The sequence below is a fragment of the Falco cherrug genome, chromosome 7, assembly GCF_023634085.1.
Source record: "Falco cherrug isolate bFalChe1 chromosome 7, bFalChe1.pri, whole genome shotgun sequence".
Classification (NCBI taxonomy): Eukaryota; Metazoa; Chordata; class Aves; order Falconiformes; family Falconidae; genus Falco; species Falco cherrug.
The window spans coordinates 72,068,005-72,094,069 of NC_073703.1; the positions used below are offsets into that span (position 1 = coordinate 72,068,005).

A 26,065-nucleotide genomic window follows, 5' to 3' on the forward strand; every position below is an offset into this window, starting at 1 on the left:
AAATAGGCTAAAGTAATTTAGGCAGCCAAATACTGAATTAATCTAGAGATGAAATTAATCTAAGCTATTTTTAATTCTAAATTATTTCTTCTAATGGGAGGAAGGTTCCTATGAAGCACCATGCCACATACTCACCACACCTCACTCCTTCCTGTTCTCCGGGGGGGCAGTCACTGATGAATTCACAGAGTCGTAGGTGGCTGACACAGCCTCCATGAAGGCAGGGGAAGGTGGAGCCTTTGTCATATACAGAAAGACCTTGGTTTTCTTTATCTAAAGGAAAAAAGAGAAAGAAGCCCAGAGATGAGTTGGCAGAATGTGTATGACCCTTCAACTGTATCAGCCTTTGCATCTAGGACCTCAGAAAGTGTCCTTTGGGTGACAAACGATACTCACCTCCACTTTCTACCACTTAGGTTTCTACCCAGCATGAGATTCCTACAGATCACCACAGTTCTCACGAAGACCAAATTTATTGCTCCTTTCTCTCTCATGCACTGTCTTCTCTGTTTGTGCTGTCTTTAGATAATCCATTTTTTTAAAAAAAATAATAAAAGAAGGACCTTGCAGTGTCCTACCGTGGTGCTGTCGGCTCTGCATGTGTGACTGCGCTCCCACCAGGCAGCTGTGGCATGCTGCACGACACTGCTGTGGGGGGCAGAGGTACCCTCCAGTCCCGACAGACGCATCTGCTGTGCCCTACTGCGGCTCAGCCTCAACTGCCACTCACGCTGCGGGCATGTTCCCGTGCCAGCTCTGTGCCATCAGCCCAGGAACACAGCTGCCACCCCAGCGACCCGGCTCGCTGTGCGGGACCTCCACTCGTGCACCCCAGGTAGCCTGGTCGGCTGTACTCCGGGGGCACCTGACTGACTGCACAGGGACCCAGCAACCAGGCTGGACACAATTTTTAAGTCTGATATTTCCCAAAAGTATAGCTCTTAGTGCAGCCAGCCTGTCCTGTAGATGTGCGTGTGTGTGCCTGTTATGGACCTGCAGGTTTCTGTAGGTCTCTTCTGGACTTGCTCCCCTTTAGCAGAGCCTGGCACAGAAGTTCCACTAGGATTATTACCGCTCTGGAATAAATGCAGAAAGTTAGGGAACCAATTCCAGAAGAAAGAGAAAAGGACATCTCTGCAACTATCCAGGTAACATGGTCAGAAATGGTGTTTCTTCATGGCACTGTGTTGTGCTGGGTACATGCACCAGCTTATTTTGAAATGGAGTGTTTAGCATAGTGCTTCAGGCTGTATGCATCCCCTCAAAACTCCATGACTGTCAAAACCCCGTTACATTAAAAATATAACATTTGTTAAATTAAAAGATTAATGACTGCAATAAAATTATATCTCTAGCATGATCAAAACCAGTCTCATGATATATTATGAAACAGCTCTGTGAAATCAGTATTCTCTTTTCACATTACACTCCAAGCTATTCCTGCAGTGTCTGCAAAACGGAGGCAAGAACATTTTATTAATGCACCAAGACCAGGGAGTGAAGATGATAATGTCTCCAGCCTGCAGGCTCCCTGCGCTGACAGACTCTTGTACTTCCAAGAAGCCTAAATGACATTAGCCAGCTTCTGCACAGCTACCGAGGACCATTCGCATGACAGCACTCCACGTGCCAGGTAAAACTGAGGGTTTCTAAGCTGAGCACTCAGTACTTTGGAGAAAATAATTATGTTCCAATTATTTTCAGTTTAGACAGAAGTTCTCAGCCTGGCAGTAGCAAATGCAGAGTGCAAATCAATGTTTCTTTTCATTATAGATTTGCATGATAGAGCCCCAGTATGCAAAAAGCTTTGGAAACACAGGGTAGTCTTTTGTTCTTGATTAATTAAGAAAGGAAAGTATTAAATGCTAAAATAATCTAGGCAAAGACTTTTTTTCCATGCAGCGTAATCCTTGACATTTTCTCACACAAAGATCAAACAAAGCAAAGCTGAAAAGCGGAGAGGATCGCTTCAATCAGTTCTATAATTCTGAGCTTCACCACTACCTTTGGAGCATGTACACTTGCATGCACACACATAACACACCCACCAATGTGACCCTTGAAAGGTAAGCACTGCCAGAAATCCCAGAGGAGACTCAACTTGCATTTAAATCCCATCTGATCGACTCCCTGACCATTCTCACCAATTTTGGCGAGGATGCTGCTCTTTTCTGGCTGCGTTTGGTTATTCCAAACCTGACTGTATTGCAACATACCATGAAAGCAGTTCCTGAGTTGCAAGGAGCCCACTGCCAACACTTCAAGCTCTTCTGCTCCACAGTTTGAATACAGCAAGGTGATTTTAAAAGGTCTTTCTATTCGGCCAATCTGGGCCGTCAGGTATTTCCATTTCATCCTAGAAGACAACAAGAGCTATCAGACACACACAGAGCACACTGCAATCCATAGACTCTCTAGCATAAAGGTTCTGCACTATCCCAAACAGAAGCAATAGTATCCACATGGGGAATAGATCAACGCGTGTAAACTCCAACATAACAAGCAGGTGTTACTATAAAACAGGGGGTGTGCAGCCTAACAAGCTCACGTTCAATTATCTTCACTGCAGATCTTATTGCTAACGATGAAAAGATACAACCATTCCCAATGATTCTTAAGTTAAAATGAGGCTTCAATTAGCACCAATTTCGGACACGCCTCCAAACGTGCCTTCCACATGCATGGTTGTGTTCTGTTGCTCTTGCAAGTAGAGATCAACCAAGCAGCTGCACAAGTCTCTGGATCTCTTCAAGCTAACCCTGACACTGTGTGCTCTGGAAGTAAATGTCTGGCCTTGAACGTTTTTCGGTTGTGTCAAGTGTGAGAACCTTTTCCTGTGTGTTCTCTATGTCATCTCCCAGCTTAACAAGCCCGAGTGCACCCACAAAGCAAGAGGAAGAAGAGAAGTGGTGTTCCAGAAAACGCAGATTGCTCTGGCAATTTACATTTCACAGCAGAACAAATGCCACAGCCCCTAGACAGCAAAGGTTTTGCAGCTGCACAGCACTTGTGGCAGTTGAGAAAGACAGACGGTCCCACACACTCCAATTTTAAAGGTGGTTGTTAGGCATTGAAAGCTAGAGAGAGATACTGAATGGGAATTTTCAAAGTGCCTCACTCAAATCAGCCTGATGGAAGTCAGGGTATTCAGGTACCATTAAAAAAATCCAGTGGGATTCTTAAAAATCTTTTAATTTTAATTTTATTTTTAAAAATTGTCCTTCTACCTCATGTTAAGACAATAAAATACAGTTAAAACCATATGTTATTATTTTGTAAAGGGGTTGTAGCAAGGGTGGTGACAAAGGAATCCTTCTAAGCTCTCCTGAAGAGTCCCAGACAGAGATAAATTTACCCGTACCCTATGTGCTGCTGTTGCTGCCAGGGACACCCTGGGCAAGTGACTCTAAGTCAGTGCCAGTGGGATGATAAGGAGGCCAGGCCACCGTGTTCAGATGTGCTGCTCCTAGTATATCTTTTCATTTGGGAAACACCTTCAGCTGCCATGAAGTGATCACCTAGCCCTCATCCTGCACCAGAAACACATTAGAGAGCAACATCCGGGCAAACACAAACATCTCTGCTGGACACAATATAAACATCACAGACCACCTAATTTGTAACTTACAAAAAACTCCAAAGCTACTTCATTTTTTTATTTCTCTGTCCGCTTTTGCTTGCCACTGATTAGTTACCTAACTCATTCTTCCCTCCACAAACTAACTATACACCTTCTTTTGGTGAGAGTTTCTTACTATCCCGTCTATGGCATGCCCCCGTCTTCCCCATTTGCCATTGTACACACATAAATACACACAGACACCATAAACTCATCTGAAGTCGAGCTACTCTTATCAAGATGACCCTATTTCTTGTTTCCTGCCCTATCATATCATATTCAATAGTTCAACTTAATTTAATTCACTTTCAGAAACATCCAGCCCTGAACCACAACTGCACCATCTCTAGGACCTACCAGAGCAGAACAGCTGCTTTACTTTCATTTTGTATTACAGTGCAGCTTCAGGAATGTCCAGCACTTATAAATATATCTTCTAAATACACTTCTAAATACATGCCTCCCCACCACACTGTGGCACAACATCCAGGACCGTTCAGCTCTGACCCAGAATGAATCCCCCCGCCGCATGGCACTGCTTGCTTCATCCTCCGCTGCATCCTGTTGGCCACAAAAACCAACGGGCCTTAATCAAATCAGTTCAATGAGCCACTGAAAGTAAGGGAACTCTCTAAATCTTTCAAAATTACCTATTAGAGCATACTAGACCTTCCAAGCACCGAGACATAGTCCTAGTACCTCCACCAAGTTCCAACCCACCCTGCAGCTGAAGCATCACAGTACTGCCGGTGTTATGACAGCCCCGAGCGCAGCAGCCTGCAGCCCACAGCCTCTGATTCACAGCCCATGTCCCAGCTAGCAGCACAGCCGAAGAGATACTGCCCACAGCTGAAAACAATGACTAGTTCAGCTGCTGCACCTTAATCCTACATGGTTTATGAGCCAGACGCTTTGGAACTTGCTGTCTGTAGCCTGGTATATCAAAATAAATGAAAACCACTAGTGATCTAAGTCAATAAAGCAAGCTCTGAAACATCACAACTGAGAAAGACACACCGCCCATTCTGCCATCTCTGCTGGGAGAACAGGGGCAGCTGGTAGAAGAGCAAGGCCACTGTCTTAAACCACTACTGTGTCAACTGGCAGCTTTTCTGAGGCAGAGCCCTAAGGTCCCGTGAAACATTCCAGTTCTGCACTGAAATATCTCTAGCACTGAAACTCGATTCCATTTATAACACCGCAGCAACAGCTGGCAAGCATCCAGAGACTGCAAAAATGATGAGTAGCTTTGCATCACCCAAAATACCTCTGTGTATGGAGTCTCATCATCATCAAGGTATTCCCCTTCAGAGAAAGCCTTGCCCCTAAGATCCAATGGCACCAAGATTTCTAATGCTGTAAATAATTACACCTTCTTTTCTTGGTCCCACTATCCCTACAGGGGCTAGTCAGAGCCAATTTAATTTTCTTAATGGCATCAGGAATGAAGCCCACTGTTGATCTAGGAGAAGATGGATCACTGCAGCAGGCTTCCAGATAAGGCAAGCTTGGCAATACCTTTACTATCGATCTTATGTCAAACCAGATCTCAAGTAACGGGGTAATATTACTCTTCTTCTAAATAGAGATGTAAAAATTGATCTGTATGTATGAGAGTCATCAGAGTCTGATATAATCTTGAGAAATTTGCATGGATAGAAAGTTTGGAGTTGAAAGCAACCCAATGCTTAAGGCAAAAGTATTCAAGATTAACCCTGCAAACCCGTGTTTTCAACATTTGGTTTGTACTTTCAACTTTGATTTTCATTAGCCTCTCAATCTCCTCTGAAGAGCAAAAGTTTTCTTCCCGCTCCTTACCACGCTCTCTAAGCCATGCCTTCCCATACCCAACAGAGTTAACTGATCATTAATTTTAAGGAAGACTTTAATATTAAAAGAACATTTTATCCATTCAAAGTGAAAAACTGAATAGAGCAGAACAGGAAAACTGAAACCTTTTCTGAAATCGGGTGACTCACTGCCTGGGTTATTGCCCAAAGGTATGAAGGCTAAATGCTTCTGGGCTCAGCCAGAGAACACACCACCTAGCAGCTCCGCGTTACTTCCCTACATGCAGGAAGCTGTTGCCTGCAAGTCTTCGCAAGCACCCAGTTCTAGTCACTGCAATTGAAAGGAAACAGCAGAGAGCAGAACATGTGCCTAGCCCTCCTGCCTTCACCACCCCGTCAGAGGGTTCTTATTTGACCCAGTGTATTTTTGGGTGCCATTTCAACAGAAGCATGAGGGGCAGTAAATCATACTCCCAGATTAGTGTTCAAAAATCATAGTCTTTTAGAACAGCTGCACAGCCTCTCCTTTTCTAGCTGTGTTTTTTAATTGAAATGGCTGTTCTCATTGTTGTCAGTACGTATTAGGCATTTTCTGAGGATGCTTACCAGGCTACTCCTTTTCAAAGGCTTATGTAGTTGGGCACCTAATTTATGAAACCCAAATGACCATACATGTTTCTAGATGTTCAGATTAGCTATATGGCAATGCTTCCATGTATGACAGTAGAAGTTAAATAACTTCTCTGGATAAACCAATCACATTAGTAGAACAGAGGTGTCAAAGACAGTAAGTTTCTACAAGTGTCTCAGAAGCTGGCAGGGTGCCTTAGGGCACATACATCCCCCACCCCTCAAAAAAAAGGGGGAAGACACAAAAACCTAAGCAATAGTTGTTTTGTGATGCTAACTAACCGAAAACCCATGGGTGCACAGGGCCATGAACTGTTTGCTTTTCAACCTAACAAGACTATCATGGCCAGTACTTTATATTTCAGAAAGAAAACAGAACAAAATCAACTTGGCTTATTGACCATGGAAAGGGAAAAAGATTATCCCTGCCCCAAGTGATGCTTTTTTATTTTCACTGAAGTGTGGAGTACCTAACAGTTGAAAGAAACTAGCTCCTTACTGAAACAGCTTCGGCTGACAACACTGAAATAACTGTGGTCAACAGCAAACAGGAGAACGTGAAACCATTCAAAACAGAAGCAGACAGGACTCAGAAGAATTTCCAGCTGTGACTGTTCCTGGGTTGGCGTGATGAAGAGGGAAAAGGTGGGGTAAGCAAAATAGTAAAAAAGACATTAGATGTGACCTGAACAAACACTGTAACTGTAAAGACAGACTTCAGAGACAAGCGCCAGATGAAGAAGGTTTCAACTTGTGATGTTTGAGTTCTACTGAGATAATGAGAAATATAGTTTCATATATTTTTTGTAAATACATAGAATTTTAAACACCTCGCTCCCTCAGTGGTTCTCCCTCTAACGGCAGTAACTCAGAACACCCACGCCCTATAGATGTGGTATATAACAATAAATGCTGTGACTTTGTCCTGCTTGTCCAGAGGACATGGTATCCGAATCTTTGTTCTTTCGCTAGGGTTTATGTGTGAAAAAATGAGCGGCAGTTTCAATACGACCAGTTTAACAAAAAACCGTAGTAGTTAGCCAGGTGGACAGGACAGCAGCTTTCTCTCGTGTATGACACATATCTAAGCTTTTGGGAGCTGTGTAGCTGCTGGATCCTGAAGGAGAAAACACCATCAGGAGAAGATTTCTAAGTCCAGAAAGAGGACAGTTCACTGAAGGGGTCTGGTGCAGCTGGAATTTATGATGAAGTAGCTTGATCCTGAAATTGAGGGATGACAAAAGGGACTAAAGCAGGATTATCCAGAGTGCCTGATTATCTGGAAAAGCGTCACCTAGCCTTTTTTCTATATCTAAGTTTCCACTCCGGTCTCAAGACAATCCCTTGGCAGTAATTGTCAATGATTAAACCATGTACTACACATAGGCATCTGTCTCAAGATTATTTGCTCATTGTCCTCCTTGTTCTGCTCTAAATTGTGCAGTAGTGTTTGGTTAACACAGAAAACATGTAGAATTCTCACTCCCTGTGGAAAGCTCCTGGAAAGCATGTACGCTTTTGGATGGTCTCTCTTCTTAAGAGCCAACCTGTTAAAATCTTAATCATGCAGAGAATGTTCATTTCAGACTACCTGCCCAGTAAGAAGCAGCTCAATCACTGTGTTAGAAATAAATTTTGTTCTGCCTGCGCACCCAGATTTTTCTGGAATTGTACAGAGGTTTTAAAGAATTTACCTGTAATGAGGGGGGAGAAAAAGCATTTGACCTAACATGGCTCCTAGCCCTGTTTTACCTCTTCTCTATCTCTCCTTTCTACCCTGATTTAAAACAGGACTCAATCACCTTCCACCTTCAAAACCTTAATGCTAAACCCTCTGAGCTAACTAGTGCTTCATTTCCCTCACTAAGAAATAGGAATGCCAGTGTCTATGCCAACTCCCAGTACAGCTATCGCCATTCTAAAACACCTAAATGCCATCGTTTTCAGAGAGATTATAACCTTGATTTCACATAGAATTGTTTTGCAGTGCTCAAATAAGCTGTTAAACAACATCCACGATCCATCCCAGACATGCTGCAGTGATCAAGCCTGGTCCGGCCAGCTAGGTCTATCAGCAGCTTATTTTATGAGTTCATATAGAGGATGACCTATAGAGCTGTGCCTGCAGTTGTGGAGGCTTGTCAAATGCTCAAAGCAGTAAGGGCAGCTGTAGGTAAAAAAGGACATTAGAAATTGATCCCGGAAAAGGCAACAGATTCCTTGAAATTGGCAAGAAGAAAGGGAAGGAGTAGGCAGGAAGGAAGTGAGCAATAGCTAAAAGCAGGGGGAGAGAGAGAGAGGGAGCTGAAAGAATATAAACACTTTTTTTTCCATCAAACTCTGCTATCTTTGGCTGACCAGGAGTCTTGGCTACAGATCCCCATGGCAGCCTGGGGAGTACCAAAGAATTCAAAGAAAACAAGCACTGGGATCTGTTGCTTAAGTTCTCCACGGGAGTCAGTCAGGTGATGGAAATAGAAAGCTCTGTTACATGTCTGACCCAGGTTCACACAAGGCAGATTGCAACAAAGGAAAAACAAGTACATGGAAAATGGCAAAATCAGATGACATGTGGACTTCTCTCCTTTTCCTGTTTTGTGATTCATTCCCTTTGCCCATTTCTCCTCCTTACTGCATTCTGCTACGCACAGGAATGACAGAGGAATACACTGGGAAGATCAAAGAGAAGAGAATACAGGACAAGATCCACAGTTGCTGCACTTTCTTTTTTTGTCTTTACCCCTTCTCTCCTCTAGCCTCTTTTTTTCCCTTCCCTGAACTCCACAAGTGAAGCAAAAGAGGATGCTCCTGAGCTCAGCAGCTGGAGGAGGAAATTACAGAAGAGGTAATGTTAACCCTACCTCAAAATGAGAAACGTGACCCTTGTAACAATGATGGGATCCCGTGGATACTTAGAAATACCAGTCACGCTGCCCCGGCAGCCTTTGGACAGAATGCACTTTACAGCTACAGCCCCAGCGCCAGTGGGAGAGCCAGCCACTCCCGACCCTTCCAAACGTGAGGGAGGAAGAGCGAGTCCTACACAAGTGCGTTGTTTGCAAAGGGGACACGCAAAACCTGGGTCTGTTTCAGCCACCCTGTCAGGAAGCTGCATGCCTCAGCCCTGGTGGTTCTACCTTAATTTTCTGCTGTAACAGCAGCACTGATCTCAAGAAGAGAGAAGACACCGATAAACAGTGGCTTGGAGGGGCTCCACCCTACCCTGCAAGTCAAAGTCTGAACAGCTGCAAATTGATTGTCTTACCCGGCATCCTCCTCATGGCCAAGTCTCAGAGAAATTATTATATTTCTGTTTGTCTCCACATATCTGATTTCAACTGTGAACCTCTGGAGGAGAGGAACAGCATCCTGTGAACATATGGCCAGTTCCAGCAAGCAAGAGTCCGAGCTCCCAGGCAGGATGGGGCTATGCAGGCTGAACTCACATCTATCTGGGAGCCTACTGGTGTTCAGGAGGAAAATGTCCCCTGTGAGGGAATAAAAAAAAAAAAAAAAAAAAGAAGAGACACACAGTGTGGATGGAAGAGAGATAATAAGAGTAAAATGGACAAGGAGTTTGAAGAAAGGAACCATGAGAAGAAAGGAAAGGACTATGCACAAAACCCAAAAAATAACAGAAAGTAGAGATAGAAGAATAAAGTAAAAATGAGGGAAATAGGTAAAGAAGTGATACAAGGAATGAGAAGAAACCAAACAAAGCAGCGTGAAGACATGTCCAACAAACCAAAAGCCAAAGATTTTGCAAGTCAGACAGCAGACACATGGAGCCAGCCCTGGCTTGTAAAGGACTGAGTTTCCTAAGAAAACCCCCGTCTCTTTTTATCCTAAAACAGGGAGATATAAACGGGCGTATCAAGGAGCTGGCTGTTTCCATACGTGCACAGCTCAGGTGCGCACACGTGTTACATGGCCCTTGGTGGCTCCGGGGCACTGCAGCGCTCCAGGGAGGCGGGTGCCATGCCCACACCAGACAGCGGCAGCATTTTTAGTGCCCTGTGCCAGAGGCCTCAGCCTGCTGGCTCCTGTTGCTGCCCCAGCACTGGGAGAAAGCCGGTGCCCATCCAAGGTGAGCTGCAACTCTGCCTACCTTCAACATCTCCATGGGAGGAACGGTTTTCCAGAAGCAGCTGCTGCCTCTCCTGAGGCACCAGGACACCAACTGGAGATAACACCCAGTCCGGTTTTCCAAAGCTGTCGGTAGACGTCACCCATGAACAGCTTGAGCCGATGATGCAAGGGATCTCTGTGTGAGAAACCAAAGGTTTCATTGAGGTCTTCCCCGTTCCAGGGGCAGGGGTGACACGGACACACGAATAAGCAGGCGTATGGAGGCGGGAGGGGGGGCTCTCTCCCAGGGAATGGAGGAGTTGAAGGGAAAAAAGGAAAGTTTGTCTGGCACAATAACAACAGTCTCTCCCAGGGCGGGTGAAGGAACATGCCAGAATGAAAAATAACCCTGCAAATTCTTGGCAGGTGTAAATCAGCATCCTCCCACCAGTATTAACAGTGAATTTACATCAGTGGAAGGTCTCGCCCACATGTACATGAAATCCTCAATGGGGACAATGCCTAGCGCAGCAAGGATATTGCAACTGTATGGATTTAGCATTTTGGCAGAGAGGAACAAATGAAACTCTAAGGTCAACCCTCTCTCAGCAGCAGAAAGGGCTTGACAGGGTCTCAAGCAGAATAGCGGAGCAATGCAAGCTTTATATATATATATATATATTCTTTTAACAGTTTTGCTTTCCCCCAACAGGATGGACAAGAACACCCTCTGAACAAATCCCAGAGTCCGTTCACAGCACTGAGAACACTAGATCATCCTGGGCAGATTTTTTCATAATCAGCATATTATAAACCAGACAAGAAGTAATTCACTGTTCTCTCATCAATCTAATATAGACTCCCTGAAGGGATGTTAGCTGCACAAAGCTCTCCTACACAGAGTGGGGCTGAATAGATAAGGCGAACTGGTATTAACTTGCCCGATATTTATTTTCGGTAGTAATAATAATATTACAGTAATAACTGGAGCACCCCCAGGCCATGGTGAAAGATAATAGGAGACTAAACATTCATATTTGGGATCCTGATGTTCAGAGGGTATTCAGACCTTGCAAATATGAATGACACAATGTTATCCCCTTGGCAGCCTCCTGGGGAGGGGGAAAGACAGGTATAAAGAACAGAATCCACGTCAGGGTTATAACAAGGATAGGTGGTTGCACAGGCAACTCAGGCGAGGCAGAAATAAATCATAAGAGACTCCAGAAGATTAGCTATACTTTAACTAAACTTTCGGAAAAAGAAGAAACAGACGCACCTTTTGAGTGGAACAGCCCAAGCAGAAAAGTTTTCCTTTTACAGTTAATTGTAACGACATTTTTATAAAAACCCACCCAGTGTGCAGGGGTAAGAGAAACACGGGTGTCACAGGGCTGCACATCACCATGGCTTGGGACAGGCTGTGAGCTCCCACTTGAGGAGATGCCCCCGGTTCCTCGGCACGCGCCCCAGCCCGCTCTGCCGGCTTGCCGCTGGGCGTTACTGCCCCTCAACCTGCCACCCGGGCCAGCCACCCGGACGGGTCCCCACCCCACCAAACCCGCAGCGCTGAGCAAGGCTCTACAGCGGTGCTCAGCCCCGCACTGTTGTATGGAAGCCACAGGCAGATGAACCGGCAGATCACGCGTGTGTGCATATGCACGGCCAGCTTCCAGCAGGGCACCCGCCACTGCCCCGGCTCTGCTGGATCTCGGGAAAGCCGCCTGCACACAGCTTCAGGTATGGCCCGGTGAGCAGTGACAGAGCTTTAGGGATCTCAGCAGGTCAGAAATTCCATGGCTGTGCGAGACAGCAGCGTTCTGATCCAGATCCGCTGTGCTCTTCCAAGTTTATTAAAGTTTGACAGGTTAACTTAGTACCCACACACTTACTGTCAGTAGTAGCAATATTTTTATCAGGTAAAAATCTAGTTGGCCATAAAACCCAGAAAGCAGTTTCTCTCACAACAGCATGACACTGCGAGAGAGCAAAGTGAGAGCTGAGGAGAGAAGGAATTCCTTTTCTTTATTTCAGTAGGGGGTTACTTGAAACTAATATTTATGACAAAAGTGTTTCATTAAATCTTACTAATACCCTGCCTGCAGGAGTAAGGACTGTACCAATGCGGATTTAATCCTTCGAACGTGCCTCACATAACAAAGCAGTTCGCAGCTCAGGTAAGTGAGCACGACGTGCTCCTTCAGAAGCACCCAACTCCCATAGTCTCCAGGTTTTGTAAAGCCTATCTGCTGTGACCCGAGGCCTGAGAGGATCTGAGTGCCTGGAAGAAGAGTCTAAAATAGATCAGGGAAGTTGTTGACACCCAGTAAAAACAGAACTCTGAGCTTTCTGCCAACAGATCATGTGCGACGCAAGATCAATCAATGGGAAGCTGTGGTTTAGCATGAATCACCAAGCAAAAGAACTGGGTACACTGGTGGTCACAGTGAAAGAACACAGAAAGCTGCAATCTCTGACGTCACTGTGTACCACCTTACAGTGCTTCATGTCCGACTTTGCTTAGCACCAATGAACTTGGAGAACCTCGAGCACAGGTCCACAGAAAGGCAAAATGAGGCAGAAATGAGAAGGAAAAAGCAAAATATATATAAAGAAAAATATCTGTATTACTACAACCAGCAAAGGACATATTTTAAGATGCTACAAAAATGCTCTGAAGCAGCTTGGGTTGAAGAAAGCTCATGGCCAGTCCAGGGCATGTCAGAAAGGAGAATCGCACTTTGAAGAATTAGGTATTTAGATACCATCTGCAAGATGTTACTATAAGGAATTCCTCTCTCGCAAAGCCAGGTTACCCTGCCACCTCCTGTGAGGAATGTGACTTTTCTAACATGCCCAGGCCCTTCTTGATTGTTTAACATCTTCATTCATGACCTGGACAAGGGGACAGAGCACACCCCCAGCAAGCTCACAGAGGTTACCAAGCAGGTGGAGCAGCTGGTGCCCCAGGAGGCTGTGCTGCCGTTCAGAGCAGTCTGGACAGGCTGGCCATTGGGCCCCAGGAGCCCCTTGAAGTGCAACAGGAGGTAAGTGCCAAGTCCTGTGCCTCGGGAGGAATAACCCCCAGCACCAGCACCTGCTGGGGGCTGACTGGCTGGAAAGCAGCTCTGAAGAGAAGGACTTTGGGGTCCTGGGGGACAACAAGCTATCCCTGAGCCAGCAATGCATCCTTGTGACAAAGGCAGCCAACAACCTTCTGGGCTGCATTAGGAAGAGCAGCAGACTGAGAGAAGCGATCCTTCTTCTCTGCTCAGTACTGGTGAGACCATAGCTATGGTCCGTCCCAGCTCTGGGCTCTCTCATACAAGAAAGATGGATTGAGTCCAGCATAGGTCCGCAGAGATGACTGAGGGACTGGAGCATCTCTCATGAGAGGAGAGGCTGACCGCTGGGACCGTTCAGCCTGTAGAAGAGAAGGCTCAGGGGGATTTTATCAATCTGTGCAAACACCTGATGGGAGGGAATGAAAAGGAGGCCAGACACTTCTCATTAGTGCCCACTGATGGGACAAAAGGGAACGGACAGAAATTTAAAATCGAGAAATTTGATCTGAACACAAGAAAACCCCTTTTTACTCTAAGAGTGGTCAAATACTGGAACAGGTTACCCAGAGCAGCAGTGCAGTCTCCATCTGTGGAGATATTCAGAAGCTATCTGGACATGGTCATGGGCAACCTGCTCTAGCTGACTCTACTTGAGGTAGGGGGTTGAACTACATGAAATCAAAAGGTCCGTTCCAACCTCAACCATTTTGTGATTATTTCACTAAATGAAAAGGCATTGCTTCAGTTTCCAAGTTTCCACACCACCAGTAACAACTGGCTCATTTCTCTCAGACATTTATAAAGTTAAGCATATACTACATCTATCCTGGCAGTAAGACCAAATTCATCCTACCTATCTCACAAGCATTTTGTCCAGCTCACTGGGCTTTTATGATGCCTAGAAAAAGAAAATTCCAGTTGAAAAAACAAACCTTCATTTGATATCAAGAAATGTAGTTTGTTCTATAATAGCTGGAAAGCAGCTCCACTGATCAGCTTCAAGAACTCCCAACCCCAAATCTGCTGGATTTCACTGGGCTGATGGGGAAGATTATTCTTTTTCATTCCTTTTTTTCCTTATTTTTTTCCTTTTTTTTTTAGTAACAAAGTAAGGAACTCCTTAAGGTTACACTAGCCTTCCTGCGTCATTGCTCCACTTCCAGTCAGAAATCCAGTGGCACAACTTTCTTGTAAAGGGTCCTTGTGACTGCCAGCATCTATCTTGTACCTAGATTCTGAAGTAGAAAACAGGATGATGTAAGGAAGAGGACTTGTGGTACCTGGTTTAGAAGGCTGATGCAATGAAACGATCCTATTTTTTGTTAGGGAGAGCTTCTGAGGTGGATTTGGTGAAGAAGAGTTTTCTTCATGTGATCCAGAACAGGAGACAACTACAACACAACAAAAAGAACAGGGAAAGGGTTTGATGTTTCTGTACAAAAAAAACTGTGGTATCTTGTTAAGCATGAACATATATTTGACAAAGCCCTGTTATATCTCCCTCACCCTCAGGACAGTGGGTGCAGTACCGTCCCGATATGTTTCAGAATAGCCCTATCATGGCATAACTACAACAAAAGATTTTACTTACTAGTGTGTTCTTTACTGTTATTTATCCACTCCCGTTTTTACCAGTAATAACCTCGAAAGAGACACCTTATATTCCAGTAGTGCTCACCTTGCAGTAACTGTTGCCATTTGCCGGAACGGAGGGAAGAAGCAGTCACTCAATATGAGAGATCAGCATACTTCGTTTATTCAACTACGGTTACAGCTTTTATAGCACTTATAATTAGCTCATACATATTGCAAAAGTTAAGCTCCTTATTGGCTGGCCAGCTAAAAAGTTAACTTACGTCTATGCTCTTTGTTTCTAGACAAAATTCTTATTCTTGTTAACCACAAGTTCCCTGTGCTAACCTCCTCAAAGATAACAAGGACAGAGTGTCCTTGTAAATCATTGACTCTCACATAAGCTGCTTTCGATATTTCTTAAGGTCTTGATGACTCAACATTCCGATGTTAACATGTCCTTGTTCGGTTAACCAATTCTCCACAATTCCCCCGTTTTTATTTTGTGCTAGCCAAACGTTATTAGTTACTTGAGTAACAAGACGCTTAATACATGATAAAGCACAGCTAAGAATCAAAAGTCCTATTACAAGCATTACTAAAATTAAAACTAAGCTTTGAATTAACCCTTTTAGCCATCCTCCTAGACCCAATCGATTAGTTAGATCTTCTAACCCAAAAAACCCAACATCCTGCTGTATTTTCTGCGAATGCTCCATTAATTGTTTGATTTCCTTGTGTATGGAGCTAGAGTTATCCTCCAGATCCATACAACACATCCCATCAAAATCCTCACATCCATGGCCATGGGCCAAAAGCAAAAAATCAATGGCAAATATCTGCTACAACTAAGATACTACTTATTATCTTACGGGTAGCTTTCACTAAATAGATTTTGCCTGACTTTTAGTCAACTTCCAAGCAAATCGCTGTTTACACTTTTCTTTTACTCGAATCCAGTCCTCCTCAGGGACAGGCCAAATAGCCGGCACTAGACAAGTTTTACTACACTCGAGACTGCCAACCAATATTATCTTTGCTTGTTCGATTATTAGTTTAACCCAGCAAGTTCGATAGTGAGGATATCGGTCGCTGTTCAAAGGTTCATGCCCTGTCACAAACAAAAGTCTAGTTAACAAAAACTGTTCGTTTAGACAACTTTCACACCAGCGATTTGCAAGCTTTTTACGACGCCACCACGCCTTTCCACAGGTGTAACATTTACATAAAATCCAAGGATCACACTGGTAACATACAGTACACGTTACATTGGCAACTGACAGTTCTTTTGGCTCGCTCACATATGAGCCTTCTTCTGTGATAACATTCAACGTGGTACTATGTCTCTCCACGGTTGGGAGCGGTGTTCCGTGTCGTTCCTTGTTGCTCTTCGGAGCTGTCTTTATTGTTTTCTTCTACTGCAGGCTTTACCCATCGGCTAGGGACCCAAAGCGTACCTGTAGGAGTGGAAACTTCCAAGGATCTCTGGTACCTGCTTCATTTTGATGTAGTTAATTTTTCGAGTTAACAGTTGAGAACTTCTTTTGATGCTAAAGTCCATTCAGCCCAGATGTTTCCAGTCTTACTCTGCGTGCGCCCCCGAGGACTACACTTCCCGGCGTGCCCAGCTCCACGGGGCGGTGCTATGCAAATGTCGCCGCCGGTCGCGGCTCGGCGCTACTGGGCGTGTGGGGAGCGCAGCGCGGGGCCCGGGCGGCGGGACATGAGCAGGCCGTCAGCCCGCCGCCGCCGCCGCCGCCGCTAGCCCGCTGCCGCCTGGCCCGTGCTGGCGCTTCAGTCATGAGATTGGCTGCAGCCTCTCGATCGCCTGAGCTCATAGCCGCCTCCGTAACCTTTTGCCAACTTCGCTGGCGTTCTGAAACAAGGTCTAACACATTCTGGTTTAAAAAGGGATTATTTCCTCGTTTAGATACTGGCGTGAGTGATGGTTGTTTTGTCTCGCCGGTTCCGACTACCTCTGCAGAGGCAGGGGGAGCCGTGGGCATCTCCCCTATAGTTACCTCGTCAGCTTGATGTGATCTTGCCGACTCATTTCCTAAAGAGGAATCTAAATGGGAGAGATCCCAAGGTCCACTAGGATTCTGCGGAACAACCAGGGTGCGTACGGAAGGGGGCAAAGGACAGTCAGGCGAAGGAGCAGCACTCGCTTGATGTGCAGAGGGCATTCCGGTAGAAACCGTACCGTCCAGCCTCTCAGCTGCAGCAGCAGCAACTTTTTGTTCAGCTTTATGCATAGTGATAGTATTTATAACTGCCCGCCACGGTTTCATTAATTTCTTTGCTGTTTTCTCCTCATTTATAACAGCATCAAATAATTTATCCCCAAACTTTCGCCATTCGCTTTCCTCAAAAACTGTATTAGGATCTGTAAAAAATCCCCTGACTACACCATAGCTTAATAAATCGGGAAGTTCCTTTTTCAGATCTATCCCTTCAGTGCCCCGCTTTTCTAAAAAGCATTTGAGCAAATTATACGCCGCTTGTCTGTTCATACCTCTATTTGTGCACAATTGCAGCCTTTGCAGACTTCGGCGGCGCGTAGCAGGCGGGCCAGCCTCTATAGGTGCTCCCGGGCGCGGGGAAGATATCCCTTTCGCCTCCTGCGCTGCTTACAGGACCGCACTCAACTTCTCCGCCGACCGTGGCTCCCGGACTCCGCTATCGGGTCGCCGGGTCCGGACTCCGCTATCGGGTCGCCGGTCCTATGTCCTCTGGTCCCTGTTCGGGCGCCAATTTGTTGCCATTTGCCGGAACGGAGGGAAGAAGCAGTCACTCAATATGAGAGATCAGCATACTTCGTTTATTCAACTACGGTTACAGCTTTTATAGCACTTATAATTAGCTCATACATATTGCAAAAGTTAAGCTCCTTATTGGCTGGCCAGCTAAAAAGTTAACTTACGTCTATGCTCTTTGTTTCTAGACAAAATTCTTATTCTTGTTAACCACAAGTTCCCTGTGCTAACCTCCTCAAAGATAACAAGGACAGAGTGTCCTTGTAAATCATTGACTCTCACATAAGCTGCTTTCGATATTTCTTAAGGTCTTGATGACTCAACATTCCGATGTTAACATGTCCTTGTTCGGTTAACCAATTCTCCACAAGTAACAGCATACATAGCTGCTGGCCAACAACCATCAACTAAAGCCTTCAGGTCGGACAAGGCTTGGAGCAAGCTGGTCTAGTGAAAGATGTCCCTGCCCATGGTGGGGGATGGGAACTAGATGACCTTTAAAGGCCCCTTCTGACCCAAGCTGTGATACATTAACTAGAAGAAGAGTTCAATGTAAAACGTATGTTATCTACACAACATGGATTTATCAGCAGTCCTTTGGGAGGACCTGCATAAGTGCTCTCATCTTCACCACACAAGAACACCGCACCTGAAACTAACACTAATGAAACCTTTGCATCATGGCACACCTCCAGAGAACAGACTTCTTTCTTACTGCCAGGCACGAAGGCTGGGATTTTCAAAGGAATCTGGTAACGTTCCTGTATCTCATATCTAGAATTACATACTCTCTCCAAGACCCTTTTTACTAATCCCCCTGCACCACTCTATCTCAGGGGTCCCTTTGTCCTATATCTATAAAACCCTTCATTGATAACTGTGATATTTGATCACAATTATGGTACAAATACATACACATTTGTGCATTTTTATTCAGATCAAATCTTAGAGTCCTGATGTAACGTTTGGTTGTGCTGGAAAAAAAGACCAAAATCTCAGAAGATATAAAGGCCATAGAAATTGTTTTCTACTTCACCAATATGAATGGTAAATCCAGCATGCTAAGATTAGCTGGTTTTAAATGGAGGTGGTGTTCTGGATCAAATTTTTGTTATTCAAGGTAAAACAAGTTTACCAAAATTATTATCCACCATAGTACTTCTGACAATTACATATTCAGTACCTTCTGACTTCTCTTTGAAACAGCTCATACCAACAATGGCTTATTTATTTATTGAACCTGTGAAAATATACAAGTCCTAAATTAAACACGCAATAATCTTAATTTAAGATTGTCCCTGATCTTTTCTAGGAATCATAAACAAGTTGACTAAAACAAACATATTTGTTTTCAAAAGGTGTTCACAGACAGAGAGATGCAAAATGAACTGCTTTCAAACCCTCAGCCATGTGGGTGATGAACTCAGCAATATAAAAATGTGAAATCATGTCAGAGGAGACAGAAATCCAATTCACGAATTGCAGTTGAGACAGAGTTGTATATACGTGCCATCGGTAGCAGCTAAGATATTCTCAGCAGAACTAATTTGAACAGCAATATTATGAAAACACACAGAAGGATCTAGAAAAAGAAAACAAAAAAAAGCCCCCAAAACATGAACATATGTTCAACTTTGACAAACTTACCACTGCTTCTAGTTTTTCAGCAATATCTAGTCTGATTTTAAACTGCTAATATTATTTTCATTTTAGTATGTACGACAATGGGCATCACACAGCCAGTAAAATGCTGTGAAATGTTTCATAGCATGAGACTGCTCTATCCTCCTGTCCTTTGTTACAGTCCAAGAGAGCCCTCGGTCTTCACAGGGCTCCGAGGAAAGGATGACTTCGGAACAGAGCAGCAGCATGCTGCAGCAGACACGTGCCATGCTAGGACAGACCTGCGCTCTCCACACACCAACTGGCAAACACAATGTTTTGTCCTGCCTCTGTGTTCAAATACGTAGTGTTGGAAAAGCTGATTCTGCACTGTTTCTAAGACGCTGACACTGCTCTGCTAAGTAAGGTATCTTAAATAATGGGATGAAATCCTCAAAAAGAATGCGAATTCTTACGTGACACTTAGCTGGTCAAAGTTTGGCCAGCTTTATGAAAAACGCAATTGCTAAAAAGCAATCCTATATTGCAAACAAATCTATTAACTGTATTAAAAGAAATTCTGCTGTGGAAAGAGAACAAGACCTTTTGACAGCTTGAGTCTGCTTCTCCCAGCTCATGTTCTGTGTCTGTTGAGGTGTTGCTCGGTTTGGTACTCCCCGATCTTCGCCGAGCACCGCTGTAGCTTCAGCATTTACCTCCCTCAGGGCTCTCCGTAAAGCCTGTTCCACCCACCCATCTCACACGCTCCAAGCTGCTCGTGTGTTTTGGAAATACCCTGAATGTCGTGGGACCCACAAAACATAGTACAGCCACGGCAGAAGTTCTGCCGAAGACATTCCTCCCGATAAAACTAAAACTTAATCAAAGTATTTGGCTTCCACCCACCCCAACCCCCGCCCCCCATTACACGAACAGTGTTGGGATGTCCCTCTTCTTACTCACTAGCAGACACAAGTTCCCATGGCATATGACCAAGAACAGAGGCCTAAGCGACTTGAAACATGAATTTACTGCTTTAGTGTGAAAAAATAAAATCCATTGCTATCGGTGATGGCTGGGACAAACATGGTACAAGAGGCTTTTGTGCTGTTGAGACACGTGTCTATGAAGTTTGCTGGTCTGGTATTAAGATATATTTAAGCTTAATTATTGCTTTGTCACAAAGAGTGCTGCATGGAATGACCTGCTAATTACACTGTCCACGCACAGACTGTCCGTGACACCCGCCGAGTCCTGCCAAGGAGCCAGGAGGGCTCCCTGAGGGCCTGGTGACAACCCTGCCCAGGCTGGGAGGTGCCACTCGGCCAGTGCCCGGCGAGGGGGCAAGCAGTCACCGCAGCCAGCTCACCGAGCAGCAAGACGCGCCTGGACAGAAGATCCCAGGCTCAGTGACAGGCAAAGGATTTGTGCGTAGGCACCCACAGAAACATGCCCCCATTCATTTATTTCCCCACAGTGAGGAATTTCTGGCTATGGCTGAGCAGAGGAGGACTCACAGCATGACGAATCCACGCGGGAAGCCTGTATGGCTGCTCTGCAGCACTCCAGCCAGCCTACGCCCTTACTTTAGAGCTCAGTCATTTTTCAACCTGGCTCATTCAACCCCTCTAATTGAACTAAATATCTAGTGCACACGGTCACTAGAAGAAACTTTGTCACTTTCTTCTGAAACTGGCAACTCCAGAGATGCTTCCAGTAACCCCACATCACATCCTCTCGTACGTGCTTGTACACGGTTCTTGTCTGACACGCATTTCAACATGAAACAACACAGAATATTGCTTATCAGCTGTGTGATCTCTCTGTCTTGATCTAAGGTAATTACTTAAGTGGAAAGATATAAAAGACGGAGAAAAAGGAAATCTGCACTTTTAAGCTAAGTCTTCCATCAAGGAACATAAAATGATCAGGAGGAAACAGTAAACATAACAATATTCAAACTGCCACAGCAAAATTACGGGATCTTTGAACAGTACAGCACAAACCCCTCACTTTTTCGGTAATTGAACACAGTAAACCCAGAAGCCTCCAGCACTCAGAAGGTAATTCCATTTCTTTCATTATCTTACAGAAAAAAGCACTCGTACACCTGCGGGGCTGAAATTTTTCCTGAATCCTGATGTTACTTTGCAGAAGAGAAGAAAATTACAGAAAATACTTATAGAACTCACGATGGGAAATCAATTCCAGGTCAGCCAAGCCATCTTCCTGCCAAAACAGGAATTTCCTTTAGAGCATTTTCCAGAGCTTTTCCCCATCTGATATCAAAATAGCAACTCGATATTTCTCACTGCTTCTCTGAGAAGATAAATTGATCCACAGACTAATAGATCTGACTGGCAGGAAGTCAGACTAGGTGAAAAGAAGACTCTTTGTCTAATACCTATCCTAGTATTTTTCAATTACTCCTAAACCTTTCACTTCCAGCTCAATGAATAATCTCTCTCCTTTATGAGTATTTACAGCTTTAAGTTATTAACCCTTCACCCTGAAAATGTCACTGTGATCTCCTGCTGCTTGCTATTAAACTCTTTTATTCTTTTCTCATTATCTGGCTGCTCCCCACATCCCTTGCTTATGTCATTACTCTTTGTATTCTGTCCAGGTAGGTCGCAGGTAATAGTCAAAAACCAAAACAACACGACAAAATGCAGTTTTTCCAGAGCTTATTACAGAAGGTGATACTTTAGGATCATCTCAGAGACCTCCCCACTTTTTCAGGGTGCTTGCTGAAAGGCAGACGTCCACACATGCTAATGCCATGCTGCGCAGAACGGCCACGCTGCTCCCTCCCGAGATTTCCCTGTTCATCCGTGCAACAATCTCATCGGGCATTTTGGCCGAAATCAATCCACTTAGCTGATCATCCACCGTGACATCTGGCATATTTCCTTCCAGTACAGGTATTCCCACCCTCCATATCTATATTATTTCCCTTTGAGATATCTGGTTTGATTGCACTCGTGAGTTGGACTCTGCCTTATTTTTCCCTACCTTAATCTTCATGTTATCAGCAGATCATCAGTACAGGTTTTATGTTATCTTCTGAGTTATTGCTCAAACTGTTAAACAGCATGTAGCCCAGAACTCACCCTTACAGGAAACTTGCAGGCAGAGCTAATCGGCGATTCCTATTTATGCTTCTATTTTAAACCTACATGTGACGTAGCGATTTGTCCCAGCCCAGCACACATAACAAGTTACCAATAGCAAGTTACCAATGTAAGTACATGACTGAAGTCAGAATGTCCTACGTTCACACTATGAGTTTTGTCAAACTTGTAAATTCATTTGTAAAAAATGACACTGCAATAAGGAGTCTTCTCAACTAAGTCCTTTAGGCTGACCTGTAATTATAAACCCTTTCCTAGTTCTTTGATCCTGTATCAAGTATTCTGGTATTTTTATTCAGACTGATGTTAAGGCAGCAATCTTCTTACTACCAAGCTGTCTTCTTCACATGAGTAGAGAGTATGTCAGCACATGTAATTAAGTACAGCCATCCAGCATATTCCATTTACCCCTTTTAAATACTAATGCAACATTAGCTTTCTTCCAGTTCTCCGGAATTTCTTCCATATTCCAGCACTGACTGAAAAAATCAACACAGATGTCTTTTAAAGCTCTTTAGCTAGTTCTTTCAAAATTCTTGAGCACAAGCTGTCTTGATCAGTTGATTTACAAACTAGGCATTTTAATAACTGTTTTTTCACTACATCTTTGTGTTGTTACGAAAATTATTGCATAACTTCTATGTGACAGTGAAGCATCAGTTATTGAGGGTTTATTTCCTAGAAGAGAAATATTTTTTGAACTCTCTTTACTTTTGTCTGTTATTGACAAACCTACCCCACACCTCTACAACAGATTCATCTTTGCTACGAGGTTTTTGCTACTAATGCACTTGGAAAACTTCCTTAGACTTCCTAACTTCACTGCTGCCAATTTCTTAATTTCTTTTGCTTCCTTCATCTATTGCTAAACAAACTTTTGACTTTTCAATTTCCTTTTACTGCAAGAAATGTACTTTTTTTTCCTTATTTTTTTGTACCAACATTGCCTCCCCTTTAAGCTATAGCTTTGCAGCTTTCTAGCTGTTTACACAAACCACCCAATTTTTACCTGCATTTTTCTGCCCACAGCCCATTGCTCGGCTGAGGCAGTGTGACACCGAGGCGTGGATCCAAGCCACAGTTACCTCTACTTGTATAACATCTGGTTTAGTTCTGAGCTCAGTTCTTACCCCAATTCATTATTTGCTGACAACAGGTCTAAGACATACCCTAATATGAGGATTTGAATTCAGATACCATCATCTGCTCAACATTTGCAAAGATGCTCCCCTGCTGCAGAGTGAAACCCCCAGTATGCCACTGGTATTGAAGGCTTCACACATGCACAGACAAAGAAAAAAGGGGGCTGGGGGGGGGACACACAAATCAGAGGGAAGAAGCAGCTTTTTTCCTCCCCTTACTCACAACAGTGTAGGTAGTATTTCATTCAGGTCTTTAGTTGGATTTGACAGTCTATAGCAGTCATAAGCAAGCACATTAACATTTATTTTAGGTATTAATTGATCTTTCGCCTTCAAGATCATTTGGTTCAATGGCTGGGAAAAGAGGAAATGTCATTTTTGCCACGTGATGCTGTTGCCAACCTACTTCTGTCCTTTGATTCCAATCGCAGGAATCTTTCCTCCTCATCTAAGAAATTCCAGCTTATCAGTGTTTAGGTTTAGAAATCAGTAATTCCATTCCATTGCCACTTTTTTTAATAGCCAGCCTCATCACGTTGGCAGTAGACAGTTAAAGAACTCCTCTTTCAGTTCTTGATGCCTTGATTAATTTTATTCTTGACACCTTGACTCTCTGCTAAACAAGCGAGTTTTATTCTCGCTTTTCTATCATTTCCCTTGGCTGCTAATTTAACACCATCGGAACAAGCCTGGCGTGACAAGTCTAGGAGGTTGCTTCCCCAGGGGCCTGGAGGCCAGTCAAACCGTACAGCCCCTTTTCCCCACAGAACAGACATGTGTTCCATAGAGCCGAGACTTCTAAAATGTACCTGGCTAGCAGAATACTTACAGATTTATTTATTTATTTTAACTTTCTACATTGTTTTATGTGCAGAATGTGAATGACATCTAAGAACGTACCTTCTATGTCCTTCTTTGGCACCATTAGAAGATATCTAAAAATTAGTTATATTCTGCAAAATTAAACCCAGTCATTTATGCTGGTATGGTCCATCCTTGGCAGCTCCTTGCTTCTGTACTTGAGAGACCCTCTCAGCTGTTGCAATCCTACCTGGTATCCCATCCACAGGAGACAGAACACCATCTCCTTGCCCACTTGCTAACAGGAAACTTCCTCGAAGGGTGCTAAGTGGATCAGCCTGATGAGCTTTTCATAACCAGGCACTGAGCAACTCCCTGTCATAATATTCACTGGGCTGACCAAGGATTACCTGCAGTTTCCATGCCACCTGCTGTGCTTTGCCCCTCGCCTCCTCGCTCCCCCCGCCAGCGGCCGGTTCCTCCCTGGACAGACATGTTTCTCAAGCACGTTGCCCAAGCACCTTTTATCACCTCCAATGCTTTGTAGAGTGTGTGCTCATCCTTTCAAGCCTCAGATCATTGTTTCTAATAAAATCACTGGCAAAACCCAAAGACTCCAAGCTCTGGCACAAAATACAGCCCGCTGCAGGCTGCCACCACCGCGCCACAGCTGTCTGGCAGAACTCGCCCAGAAAAGCTCTGCCCCGGCCACGTCCCTTTTGTCACACAAAACTCACCTGTTAGATAAGACACAAGATGGAATTATCAGGTTCTCCTCTTGATACTACTTCCCTAACTTGGCATACTGCTTTTGAATAGCAACTTGCAAATTATAATTTCTTATTCATTTTTCAGTGTACGTGTACATCTACTGAAATAGATCTGAATTACTATTTTAATTACAGTTGAGCAATAGGATGCCAAAAACATTTCTTGATATCCAGAAATATGCCATCTACTAATTGTGTGGTGTATACATGCACATACTCGTGTGCATATATTGCCACATTAACTTAGAAAGATTCCTCTTTTTATAGCACAGCTGCTCATTACTTATATGTCTATTTTTATCACACTAACTGCTTATTACTCACAGATAATAAGGGCCAGGTTTTCCATTCTGTCTCACCTCTATTAAAGCTTCCAGGAGTCAATCATATGCTACGCAACTGTCTGAAGGCTTTCCAAGGACCTTTGGGAGGCACTGTCTGAGGGAGCTCCATCCTGCTCCACTTTGTACTTTCTCCTCTCTGTCCAGGCTGGGGTGGCTGATAGCAGCGGAGGCTCCTACTCCATCTCTGCCAGCTGCATACAGGCACGATACTGACAGCTAACCCCTGTTGTACCAATGTTGGTTCTGAATAAGAGGGATCTGTCCACATAACCTACAGCTTCACCAGCAATCAACTTCTGGGTTTCGTGGTAGAATGTCGTTGCCACAAGGCACAGACTTGCATCTCAAAGCTAGTCACCCTGGGGTGATCGCGTGTGAAAACCACATTTATTGCTTATATCACATCTGTGTTGGAGACAGTAGCATTCCAAATCCTGAACTCTTCATCTTGTACCTTTTCTTTCCTTGCTTCTCCATACCCATTAATGAGGAAGCAAAAGTTTAAAATAAGTTGAGGCGCGTAAGTGTGTTTTTCACAAAAGTGTTCAATGAACCAAAAAGTGAAAAAAAATTATTTTTTTTTAGTTATTTGCAACATTTTATTCCCTTTTCAAAGCTTAAAACACATTCTCACTTTTCTGCAATAAACCCACTATCCATTCTTAAGGAAAATTTTCCTTTCTCATTGGTTAAATTTTTGAGACTAACCTTTCAATATTCTCAATCTAGTTTACAGTCGGGCTACACAAACGGTGACAGTGTCAAAACCAGA

At 44.1% G+C, this 26,065-nt stretch overlaps 1 protein-coding gene and 1 long non-coding RNA gene across 2 annotated transcripts in view; both read right to left on the reverse strand.

Moving 5' to 3' along the window:
- The window catches only part of LTK (leukocyte receptor tyrosine kinase), a 99,748-nt gene that overhangs the window by 39,966 nt on the left and 33,717 nt on the right, over positions 1–26,065 (reverse strand). The window contains exons 2-6 of the mRNA XM_055715732.1: positions 14,453–14,563; positions 10,148–10,303; positions 9,305–9,527; positions 2,217–2,356; positions 136–273 (exon numbers count right to left, since the gene is read on the reverse strand). Coding sequence (XP_055571707.1) covers positions 136–273; positions 2,217–2,356; positions 9,305–9,527; positions 10,148–10,303; positions 14,453–14,563 — 768 coding nt within the window. The remainder of the gene's footprint in view (positions 1–135; positions 274–2,216; positions 2,357–9,304; positions 9,528–10,147; positions 10,304–14,452; positions 14,564–26,065) is intronic.
- Positions 15,819–17,707, reverse strand: LOC129736463 (uncharacterized). The gene is made up of 2 exons (XR_008733105.1): positions 17,260–17,707; positions 15,819–16,201 (listed from the first exon to the last, which is right to left on the reverse strand). It is a non-coding gene; the product is annotated as an uncharacterized LOC129736463 (long non-coding RNA).